Below are 13,181 nucleotides of genomic sequence, written 5' to 3'. Positions count from 1 at the left end.
TATTAGTCGTCAATTAGGACTACTAGGTGTGTTGTGGTGTTATTTAACATGCCACATCAACAAACTCTAATGCCGTTAATAACGGAGGTGATTGAGGGACTAACATGAACGAGTAATCTTTCAAGGACTAATTTGATATTTTGACCATTTACTCAATTTTATTTTATATTTAAATTGGTTCAACCACAATTTGATCTCAGGTAGACAATTGAACCATTGAACCAATCACTTGACCGGTTTGGTTTTTGCAGCCTTGGTTAGCAATTAAAAATTATCTAGACAAGTTTGAGTAAATTGTCATCTAATAATTCTCTACTATTAACTTCACGTGAAGATAACTGAATGTGACTTTTCATCACGGGTGAATCTATTCCAATAAAAACCATAACCCATATCAAATCACTTCTCAAACAAGTGTTATCGAAAAGTGTGCCTGCCCTATCTTAACATGGTGTCCACTTGCTGACATCAGCAGATTCCCATTTCACACTTTTCTTCTGCCATTCACCGTCATGCATTTTGGTAGCCATGTATCTCTTGCTTTTACATTTTTATCTCAATTGTTGGAGCAAAGAAAATTAAATTAGTCATCTAACCAGTATTTTCTGCCCACATATTATCAAAATGAATTGCTAATTTGTAATTTCATATTGAATTTGTAAATCTAATAGTATAGTAAAATCATGTGTAAGAGAAAATCAAATTCTTAGTGTTGTGACTGGTTTGAAGATAGTGTTCTTATCCTTGGAGGTTTATACTAGGGACCATTACTTTTGCAAAGGTCATGCATGCAGTTTTAGGTTAGATCTGCTCACTTTTTTTAATAAGATTTTTTTACTCATATAATTTAATGTCATGTAAAATATAGGTGTAGAACTGTAGATTCTCATTGTTGCATATAATTGAATGATGTAAAATAAGATATCCTTCATTATTTCAGTTGTCTCAGTCTTTGACACACAAAAAAATCACAAGAGGATAGTGTGAAGGCAGATTGTTGTGATGGATCTACAAGGCTTGCCTGCGAGTCATGGATTTCACATGCCTGCGGAGTGGGAACCTCACACTCAATGTTGGATGGGTTGGCCTGTGAGTTGCATAATTCACTCTCTTTTATTCTTATTTTTCTTAAAGCAAATAGACACTTCACAGCACCAAAAGTAATCACAAGGTTCAATTCATGGTCATAGCTTTGAACATGGTTTCACACATCTCTCATCACAGATGGTTGTTATTGAGACATGACACAAATATAGGAACATAGAGATTGTAAATTTGTGTCCACTATAGAAAATATATGAAACTAGTGTCTTGAGACTCTCAATTTTGTGTACCTGTCTCTTTGTATTTGTGTCGTGTTTTAGCTGCCCAAGGCAGCCTTGAAAAACTAGTGAAACAGTGTTTGGTGGTGGACTTTTGGGGTCTTTTGGTGATTGTTATGAGTACTAGGTTGGTGTTATTTGACAGGAACGCCCAGATAATTGGAGAGAGAATGCTGTTCCTGCTCAAGATGTGTTTGCCAAGGTAGCATCTGCAATCTCAAGATTTGAGGATGTAACTGTTTGTGCTAGTTCTGGCCAGGTTGGTTGAAGTTGTTTGACATTTTCATTATTTGGCTAGTATCTTGAGGAGTGGATTCAGTTGTTTCTGATGATATGGGGCTTTTGATGCTTGAAATTTCTTTGCCATTTTAGTGGGAGAATGCCAGGAGAATGCTACCTGAACATATCAGGGTCGTTGAGATCAGCATGAATGATTCTTGGTTTCGTGACACCGGACCAACTGTGAGTTTTTCTCCTTATACATGGATGAGTTTTCTGATCAAGTCAGATACTAGATGTTTGGATTTCTACACATGCAGAATTTTCATTGTTGACAAAAATTTTCTGTTTTGTTCAATAGTTTGTTGTGAAAAGATCAGAGTCTGGAAAGGCAGAGCAAACTATTGCAGGAATTGACTGGAATTTTAATAGCTGGGGAGGTAAGCACTTAAGACCTTTGATATTGGACGTTCTATTCCCAAACAAAGACTGTTTCTTTTGTGGAATGAATGAAGTACATATGATTTGTTGATGTTATGTCTTCATTATTGTTAGTTCAGCTAATGGAGTTTATAAATCTTTTCCAGGGTTAGAAGATGGATGTTATACTGATTGGAGTTTGGACATCCTTGTTGCTAGGAAGGTGTGTGTAGTTAAATATTTAACATTTTTATTTTTGTCATCTTTTACTCTATTGCAAAATGCCTACATGACTTCGCTATCATCATATGTTTGCTAGATTTTGGCAATTGAGAAGGTTCATAGATTTTCACATTCAATGATACTTGAAGGTGGAAGCATACATGTTGATGGAGAAGGTAAGAATTGTTGGCTTGCTGAATTTTTAAAAAAAAAAAATATAAATTCCTGGTTTTCTTGTTGTTTAATATAAATTCCCCCCTATTATGAGGAAATATACACTTTTGATAATTGATGTAAAGTAGACAATGAGTCTGCTTATTAAATGCTATTAGGTTGCTCTTAAACTTCTCTAAGATGTAGTTTCATAGTGCTAGTCCTTTCATAAATTAAGTGCTAACTAGGCAGGATGATTGTTTATATGTAATTATGTTCATGAACTTGTGGTTTAAGTTTATTCTTTCGTTTCTATATGTTCTGAGATCAAATGAACTGTGCTTGAATATAATGCTCTGTAGCTATATAGCTTACAAAATTTATAAGTTCTTTTAACTTCAGCAACCTTTTCTTGCTTCAGGTACTTGCCTTACCACTGAAGAGTGTCTCTTGAACAAGAACAGAAATCCTCTATGAGTAAGAACCAAATAGAGGATCAACTTAAGACATATCTTGGAGTCAGCAAGATTATATGGTTGCCCCGTGGATTGTATGGTATATAAACTTATCTTTTAGACTAAGAATCTTCCTATGAATTGATATTATAATGATCAGAATTTTGAATTTGGTGTAGTCAAAGATTTTTGTAAAGACCATTTATCATGAGGTGCAGTATATGTTCTGATATGGATTGGTGTTTGGATAATAATAACTCCATTTATGAATAAAAGCCTCGTTTCATTTGTCATTAAAAAATGGGCCAATCTAATATGCAGCTTAGTATGCAATATAGCTTAAGAACAAGTTGTACACCCATTTAATGATACCACTCTGGTTCAATAAGTTCAAATCTGAATGTGTGTTTTCTAATGCACATTCTGTCTGGAAATTAGTATCTTGTTATTTTGAATATGCTTTTGCCGGTAAATTAAAGACTCCAGAGCTTCACTATTATCGTCTACACATTAGTACATTTTTTTTCTGCAATGTAATGTTATTATTACATTTATACTGATTAAAGCAATTTCTGCGATAGGAATCTTATGCTCTTATGTAGAGATGATGTGAAAAATATTGTGATACAAGTTTTAGGTTCAAAGTGATACTTAGATGTTATTCACTCCCTAAGATCTGATTGAGAAGTATGCTGCTTTTGTACAGGAGATGATGATACTAATGGCCATATTGATAACATGTGCTGTTTCACTAATGGCCATATTGATAACATATGCTGTCTTGGACTGATGATGAAAGTGATCCTCAATATGAAAGATCTATGGAAGCCTATTCTCTGCTTTCTAATGAAACTGATGCCAATGGTAGAAAATTTGAAATCATTAAACTCCATGTTCCTGGACCACTATATATGACAGGAAGAGGCAGCCGGAGTAGTGCAGGTAAGCATCCAAGTTCATATTTTTTGTCTTGTCAATAAAAAATATAATTTCTTCAAAGTTGGATATAATAAAAGAAAGGTATCATCTTATTATTACATTTCATTTGAAGACTTGTGCTAATATTTTGTAAGATTTAATACAAAGTTTGTCACCATCTATATCAATTCTTGATGTAATATTTGAGGCCATTCTGTTTCTTAATGGGAAATTGATTGGGCATATATCAAGTCATAGCCCTCTATTTTGGTTAATACTAAGTTCTAATGTTGGATAGTATCTACTAAGTATTATGTGTGATGTTTCTTTGATGGAATTTCTCTCTGTTTATATGGAAAATTCAGAGATATGAACCAGTTCTGTTTTGTTAGAGTGTGGTGGTTTGTGATCAGGTGTACAGTTTAAATTGAGATATCCTGTTTCTTTTGATGACTTTGCTAACTGATTATACCAAAAAACTTGTCTACCAAGCTTAGAGAAATGTTGATGACTGAAGTGATGAATTTAATTTACACACTTCTGACTGAAATTATTCAATATTCATGCAACTGCTGTTGAATCAGTTCACTCAATGCCTTTTCTGAACTTCTAATATAACTATTTTTTTCAGGGTGATGATGGTAAGGCAAAACTTCCAGGTACTAGGCTTGCTGCTTCCTATGTGAACTTTTACATTGCAAATGGAGGTATCATTCTACCACAATTCGGAGATAAGAAGTGGGACGATGAAGCTGTTCGAGTCCTATCAAAGGCCTTCCCAGATCACAAAGTAAGTAAAACTGCTTGTTAAAATGCTATTTTTGTTGAAGAATGTTTCACCAAATGGTAACCTTTCAGAGTGAAATATTATTTGCAATAATTACTTCAGCTTTCGCGAATCAAGGCGTTATCCTAAACATCTGGAAGAATACCAAATTTGAATAAGAGTCTATTTGGTTTATGTATTTATTTTTAATGTTTTTGGTTTTCAAAATTTTTTCGGAAGAAAAAATGAATACAGTACGAGAACAAAACTCTCTCTCTCTCTTTGGGGTTCTTGATGTATTTTTTTGGTTACTGACATTCTTAATTGTGGCTAATATCTAGGTTGTTGGAATCGAAGGTTCAAGGGAGATTGTTTTAGCTGGTGGAAATATACACTGCATTACTCAGCAACAACCAGCCTTTTGAGCAAAGTACTGTCAACATTTGTTCACGAGTGTTGTATTTGCATTGAAATTTGTAGTCTATTAAACTGCTTGGTTCATTCCATTAATTTTCAAATAATTGATCCACATAGAGGCACAAAAGTGTGTTTGAGTGCATTGAAAATAAATGTAAACTGGCATTTTTCAAGTTGGAAAATCTAAATGAATGAATAAATTAGACATTTCTAGTTTTTACTTTGTAAAGGTATTTGAATGCTTCCAACTATGATCTACCATGTATCTATGGAATTTTTCTTCATTTTTCAAGTCAAGTTTTCCCTCAGGCGTTGTTATAATTGAATTTCATGTAAGTTGGTATGGTTTGTTGAAGCAAAATCTTTAAAGGATTATACAATATGATCCTTAAAGTAGAATCAAATTTCTTCATAAATCTCTTAATCTTTAATGTAGTTTAGGGTAGTTCTATTTAGGCACAAAGGCATCTTACCTAAATCACCTGATAAATTTACTAACTGTGAATGAGGTCTTACGTTTAAAATAGATATAGAAGAGAAGTTGCTATATGATTTTGGATTGATTATCACGTACAATGGAAATAGAATTGTGTTCTAACTTCTAACCGTCTATTACATTATGTTCGTTTAACTCATAAAATACAAAATGGAATTACTAATTGGAGAAATCAATTTTCTTTTCATAAAGTACTTTATTCATACAATGATATTTATTTGTTTGGGTCAACTATTCATAGTACATAGAAAGTAAGATAATTAATTCTTTTGAAAACTTTGGCTTGGTCTGGCTAAGTTTCAAACTTTTGGTAAGGTTTCAATTAAAGTTTGAATTATGACCTTGACTAAATCATTAAATTGGGCCAAATAAAAGTTAGGCGGAGATCCTTAAATATATTTCAGAAAAAAATAATAAAGAGCAGCACAGAAATTTCAATAATGGTTGACTTGGGGAGTGTAACGGAAAAAATCCATCCAAAGAAGGAAGGGGGCGCCCAAAAAAAAAAAAAAAACAAACAGGTGTTTGGTTCTGTTGGGTATATTAGTATGAGAAGATGACAAAATCTTATATTTGTGTAGTGGTTTCAAGGCACGATTAGATCACTTTCTTTAGAGAAATATTTGTCTCCACACTTAGTTGCTATAGGGTTGATAACAATACTCTCCTAGGATACAATGAAACTTAAGAATTTCTTAATTAGCAATAGTAAGAAATTCTCAACTCTCTTGAACAAAGAAAATCTCTTAATAGTTGATTAACATGTACACTTAGTACTTGTATGTTTGAAATAGTGGACAAGGACTTATTTATACATATTGCACGTAGCAATTATGATTAGTTACGTATACAAATGGTTGTGTCTTTTCTATTGCCAATAGATACAATGTTTTGAACATACACAATTCTTAAAGAGTTGTGTCCCTTTAGTCAATAGACACAATGTTTTGAACATATACAATCTTTAAAAGATTGTGTCCCTTCAACCAAATGGTACTAAACGGTTAGTAACCGTTATTAATATTAATAATAATATTAATAATAATATCAATAATATTAATAATATTAATTAATCAAATTTGTAAATACCTTTCAATCCCCCACTATTTACAAAATTTAAATGTCATACAAGTATATGCATAAAGAATGTGTCACTAAGATTAAACATTCTTTTAGTGTAAATTTTAAAGTTCTAACGAAGTAATAGGTGTCTAATCGATTAAACCTATACTCCATATGCTAGTACCAAAAATCACACACATTACTTATACCCTCCAAGTTTCAAGAGTTTACAACTTTAAGCACTTATATGGCCTTATGCTCATCTTAGTTTCATGAATATTTACGAGAATAAAACCTCTAAAATTCTCTATTAGAGCGGCACCACTCTTATATTCATATAGGTGGAATCTTTTGATAGATAATATTATCATTCTATTAAGAGTTTAAACTCACCCTCCTAATTTATTTTAAATAGCACTAAATCCTATATCTTAGTGCTCCAATTGCTAAATAACTTGTTATTACCCATTAAACCTTGAAACTAATGGTCTACTAGAATAAGGTTGGGTTCCCATCATTTAGCAATAATAGGTTTTAATCCTATTTTAGCAGTAGTTTCTTTGATTTTATCCCTTGACAAACTTTTAGTCAAATGATATGCTAAATTTCCTTGAGATCTTACATAAGTGATGATAATTACACCATCATCTATTAGTTGCCTCACAAATTTAAGTCTCAAACTTATATGTCTAGACTTCCCATTATAAACCTTATTATATGCTCGAGACATGGTTGATTCATTATCACAGAAGATTGAAATGGCTGTCGTCTGCTGTGGCCACACCTTTATATCATATAACAAATTTCTTAATCATTCCGCTTCTTTACCTGCGGCTGATAAAGCTACAAACTTAGCCTCCATAGTAGAATGTGTAATATATGTTTGTTTCTTTGAGGCCCAACTTACTGCTCCACCACGTATGGTGAAAATCCATCCTGAAGTGGATTTGTTGTCACTAAGATTTGTAATCCAACATGCGTTGGAATAACCTTCTAAAACTGCGGGATAATCACTATAATGTAATCCCAAGTTTATGGTTTTCTTGAGATAACCAAGAACTCTTGTTATAACTTTCCAATGTTGATTACTAGGCTTTTCTGTAAACCTTGATAATTTGCACACAGCAAATGCTATATCAGGTCTAGTACAATGCATTGCATACATTAAACTTCCTATAGCACTAGCATATTCTAATTGTGCTATACGTCTTCCTATGTTTCCTTCTAATTTAAGATTAGGATCATACGGGTATTGGATTTTTTAATTGTGAGATGATCAAAATTTTCCAATACCTTTTTGATAAAATGAGATTGACTTAAAGTAAAGCCAACTTCATTCTTATGCACCTTTATGCCTAATATTGTATCAACTTCATTCAAATCCTTCATCTTGAATTTAGAAGTTGGATACTCCTTCGTTATACGAATTCCTTCTAAATTTGTTCCGATGATTAACATATCATCAACATATAAACAAATGATTACTCCATATTTTTTAGTAAATTTTGAGTAAATACTGATGAGTTTGGAAAACTCTTATTTAATTTTGATGATGAACAAACATTATTAAAATATTTAATTACAAAATTATTAATTTGATCTTAATTTATATTTGCCTAATTAATAATTTTGTTGTGCAGATTTGATGTTGGGCCGAAAAATGAGTTTCTGGCTTAAGCCCAAAAACCAGCCTTGTTGCATGATTATATACTAAGTGGCTGAAATTTTATATTGTTGGGCCAAGCTTAATGTTGCTTACAACCAAGCCCATGGTTAATTTTTGATGAGAGCCTCTTATGCTTGATCCGAAACAATTTTCATCAAGAAAGCAAATGTTAACCAAATGGGCCAAGTTCAATGTTGATTACAACCAAACCCATGGTTAATTTTCTATGAGAGCTTCCTATGCTTGATCCAAATCCATCAGGAAAGCAAATGTTGTTAATTGGGCCAGATTTAATATTTGATGCAACTAAGCCCAATTATATGCAAGGCTAATTCCTCATGCATTACCCGAAAACAATGAAGAGGGAACCCAAATTGTTTTCAACAGATCCAAAATTCAAACATGTGTTGGATTTCAAATTACACTCAACTATCATTTATTACATGAGAACTATGAGAGAGAAATTGACAAAGTGATGTGATTGCAAGCACCAAGGCTACACGTTTGTCAGTAAAAGGAGAAAGGGAAATTAATTCACTTTTATCTTTTGTTTCATTAACTACTATTTCTCTTTCCTCTCTCTCATCTCTTTCTTGCTTCTTCTTTGGTCTTTGTCCAGTAAACCATGGACGCCGTGCTCATTAACAAAGAAAAAGAAGGAGTTGCATGCATCAAGACCATCAAGCTAATGATGGCAAGAAAACATACTAAAATAAAAATGAGCTGTGGCTAAGATACTTACCAAATATGGTCAGATTTGGTGAGGTTATCTTGAGCTTTGCATGCTCAAAAAGGAAGAAGAAGATCTCGGCCAGCAAGGGAGATTCTTGAAGCATGGCTTGTCTTTGATTCTGCTCAACCACCACAGGGAGTAGCTAGAGTGGCGAAGTGATGGTTGAAGGAAGAGATTGAAGCAGATGAAGTCATCATCATCATGAAGCATCAAGGGCCAGAATTCCATCTTGGAGAGCAAGCCAAGGATGGAGAGCTCGGATTGATGAAGGGTGATGATCAAGAAAGGACTAGAGGTAATTGCATGTTGGTTAATGCATGGTTATCTCTTCTCTCTCTTTGTGGCCGAACCGATTTTGTTGAAGGAGGAAGAAGTTGGTTCGGTTTTGGCTTCAATAAGTGGAGGCTCCCCTCTTCTATAATAAGGGTGGACAGCCACTGTTTGAAGCAAGGAGAAAATTTGAGAGTGCAAGGCACAGAGTTCTTAGAGCTACCTGAGCTAACAGTTTTCTCTTCTCCTTCAATGTTTTCTGTTTTGTAATTTTCTGTTTAATTTTGTCATGTCTTGAGTCTCATGGAAAAAGGCAAACAGTGAGGTTTGTAATGAAAAAGCCATAGAGCGGAAAAAGGCAGAGAGTGCAAAATTAAAAGAAAAAGCCATAGATGTCTTAGAGTTCCTTTGTTCATCTATGTTGTGTTTCATGATTCTGTGGGAATCCCCTTGTAAGTTGGGTTAGCACTTTACAAGTTGTAATCAGATTGATTATAGTGAAATTCCATCATGTTTGTGATGGAGACTGGATGTAGGCTGCACTGCACTTAGCAGCTGAACCAGGATATATCTTGGTGTAATCTTTCTTCTCTCCAACTCCATTTCTGATTTCTACTGCACAGGAGCAAAAACTAAAATTGTCTTGTGCCAAGTGACGAGACAAAAGAAAAAGTCTCGTGGCAAGTGACGAGCAAAAACAAAAAGTCTCGTGTCCAGAGACGAGCTAAAACAGAAAAGCCTCCTCTGTATTCAGCAAGTATCAGCAACATAAAAAAGGGGGCTAAGATTCAACCCCCCTTCTCTTAGCCACTGAAACCATCAATTGGTATCAGAGCTTGGTCTCAAAGAGATCAAGCTTTGCAGCTTGGAGTAAAGATCCTCATGGCAGAAAACAGTGGCGCAAATGTGGTGTCTTATAATCTAACTGAAGGTCAATCAAGCAACAGACCCCCTCTTTTCAATGGAAAAAATTATACCTATTGGAAGGAGAGGATGAAGATATTCGTACAAGCAGTGGATTACAGACTTTGGAAGATTATTCTCGAAGGGCCTCAATTTCCAACTATCACAAGTGCAGAAGGAGTTGTTTCTCTCAAACCAGTAGCAAGATGGACCGAGGAAGATAGGAAGAAGGTGGAGTTAAATGCCAAGGCAATAAATCTGCTCAATTGTGCTATCAGCTTCGAGGAGTACCGACGGGTATCAAGATGCACAACGGCAAAGGAAATCTGGGACAAATTGCAAATCACCCATGAAGGAACCACCATTGTCAAGAAGACTCGGACAGATATGCTAAATAGAGAATATGAAATGTTTGCAATGAAGGAAGGAGAGTCCATTGATGAACTGTTCGAACGGTTCAATGCTATCATTGTTGGCTTAGATGCTCTGGGAATTACACATTCTGATTCTGTGCTAGTAAGAAGAGTGTTGAGATGTCTCACAAAAGAGTGGGAAACTAAAGCTTTAATTATTTCTGAGAGCTGTAGCCTAGACTCCATGACACTTGATGATTTGAGAGGAAATCTTCTTGCTTTTGAAAATACCTATTTGAAAAAGGATACAAAAAAGAAAGGAATTGCTTTTTCTTCTGTGACTAACCCTCTGGATGATGAATCCAGTGATAACTCTTCTGAAAATGAGTTTGTTTTATTTGCAAAAAAATTCAGGAAAATGGCTAAGCTCAGAGGCAAAGGCAGCAGCACAAGGAGAATAAAGAAAGACCTTAGCAAGGTAACTTGCTATAATTGCAAGGAAATGGGGCATTTCAAATCTGATTGTCCCAAGCTGAAAAAGGAGGAAAAGCCGAAAAGAGGAAAGAAGAAAGGACTGATGGCCACATGGGAAGACTTGGAGAATGACTCTGATGATGATGATGAAGAAACCGAGACCAAGTCACAAACATGTCTCATGGCAGACCATATAGATCAGGTAGTCTTTCATAACCCTAACACTGAAGATCTCCATCTTATGATAGACCACCTTTCTGAAAAAATAAGATGTTTTCTGCTGGAAAATCAAGAACTTGAACAGCAAATTACCATTCTTAAGGCCGAAAACAGTTTTCTAAAAGAAAAAGTGAGGGAGGCCGAAACTGCTTGTGATCTTGTTGAAGAAAATAAGCAGTTAAGAGCCCAAGTTAGGAGCTGTGAAAGTAACCATTGTGTTCTTGCATACGTGGACTGTTTTAAACAAAATGAAGAGTTGCTTAAAAAGGTTAAAAGACTTGAGGAAGACTTGGCCAAATTTACACAAAGTTCTGAAAGTTTAAATCATATCTTGGCTAGTCAAAAACCTCTTTATGATAAGGCTAGGTTGGGGTTTCATAAATCTGAAAATTCACATTTTGAAAATATTGCTTCATCTTCTAATGACACAAGATTTCAAGATCCCACCTACTTTAACAAAAAGGCAACTCCAAGGTTTTGTAGACTATGCAATCGGAATGGACACTTTCCCATTCAATGCTTTTTCGGTGAAAGAATGGTTGGTGACAAAGTTTATAAAATTGTTTTTGATTACAATGGGTTAGGACATAGAAGATGGTTTAACGTAAAAGGATCCAAAAAGATTTGGATACCTAAGGTTACTTAAGCATTGTTTTGTAGGTGTGCCTAGCATCCAAAAGGAAGGAAAATGTGTGGTATATGGACAGCGGATGCTCTAGGCATATGACTGGAAAGGCAACCTTCTTCATAAAGCTTGATGACTATGATGGAGGACTTGTCACTTTCGGTGATGATGCAAAAGGAAAAATTGTGGCTGTTGGGAAAGTTGGTAAAAACTTTTCTTCTTGTATAAATGATGTTCTCCTTGTACATGGCTTGAAACATAATTTGCTTAGTGTTAGTCAACTTTGTGATTTGGGTTTTGAAGTTATCTTTAAGAAATCTGTTTGTTTAGTTGTGTGTGAAAAAACTGGGAATGTTCTTCTTGAAGCTAAAAGATGCAACAATGTGTATGGATTAACTCTTGAGGATTTAAAGGAACAAAATGTAACATGCTTCACATCTTTTGAATCTGAAAAATGGCTTTGGCATAGAAAGTTGGGACATGCTAGCATGTATCAAATTTCTAAGCTAGTCAAAAGAAATTTGGTTAGAGGAATCCCAAACATCAAGTTTGATAACGATCTCACTTGTGACGCTTGTCAATTAGGCAAACAAGTAAAATCCTCTTTTAAATCAAAAGATGGAATCTCAACCAAAAGGCCATTGGAAATGTTACATATTGATCTTTTTGGTCCTACTAGAACTCAAAGTTTAGGAGGTAAACATTATGGTCTTGTGGTGGTAGATGATTACTCTATATTTGGTTGGGTACTTTCCCTTGCTCATAAGAATGATGCTTTTCATGCTTTTTCCACCCTTTGTAAGAAAATTCAAAATGAAAAGGATTTGAAAATTGCCCATTTAAGAAGTGATCATAGAAGAGAATTTAAAAATCAAGATTTTGAAAAATTCTGTGATGACTTAGGGATTTCTCATAATTTTTCATGTCCTAGAACCCCCCAACAAAATGGGGTGGTTGAAAGAAGGAATAGAAGCCTTCAAGAAATGACTAGGGCTATGTTATGTAAGAGTGAAATTCCTAAATTCTTATGGGCTGAGGCTGTGAACACAGCATGTTATATTTTGAATAGAATAATCATTAGAAAAGGGTTAAAGAAAACACCTTATGAGCTATGGAAAGGAACCCCTCCAAATCTTAAGTACTTTCATATTTTTGGATGCAAATGTTTTGTACTTAATAATAAGGAAAACCTTGGAAAATTTGATCCAAAATCATATGAATGAATGTTTTTTGGATATTCCACCACAAGCAAGGCCTATAGAATTTATCTCAAGGAGCATAGGACAATAGAGGAATCCATACATGTTACTTTTTGTGATTCTAACTTAATTCCCAGTATTGTGAAGGATATTGATTCAGATTGTGAAGTTGAAACAAGCAAAGAAATTCCCAAATCTGTCCAGAATGAAGAATCTGTCAGCCCTGTTCTGTCTCGTCAGATTGGAGGAGACACTTCCATTTTGTCTCCTGAACAGGCATGAGCAACTG

General features: G+C 34.5%; 1 protein-coding gene across 1 annotated transcript; it reads left to right on the top strand.

The window, feature by feature from the left end:
• The first annotated feature begins 665 nt into the window (after positions 1-665).
• On the top strand, positions 666-5,121 carry LOC107635042 (agmatine deiminase). Its single transcript, XM_088501790.1, is given in 14 exon segments — positions 666-800; positions 941-1,089; positions 1,468-1,581; positions 1,695-1,784; positions 1,903-1,981; positions 2,129-2,184; positions 2,281-2,359; positions 2,758-2,805; positions 2,808-2,891; positions 3,498-3,562; positions 3,565-3,707; positions 3,709-3,733; positions 4,341-4,499; positions 4,817-5,121. Coding segments are annotated over 13 exon segments (1,113 nt in total). The 5' UTR covers positions 666-800; positions 941-1,002; the 3' UTR covers positions 4,901-5,121.
• Positions 5,122-13,181: the final 8,060 nt, after the last annotated feature.

Source organism: Arachis ipaensis, chromosome B1, assembly GCF_059453495.1.
Source record: "Arachis ipaensis isolate K30076 ecotype BB chromosome B1, ASM5945349v1, whole genome shotgun sequence".
Classification (NCBI taxonomy): domain Eukaryota; kingdom Viridiplantae; phylum Streptophyta; class Magnoliopsida; order Fabales; family Fabaceae; genus Arachis; species Arachis ipaensis.
Note: the sequence above shows the minus strand (reverse complement) of the source record. Positions and strands in the feature narration are given on the sequence as shown.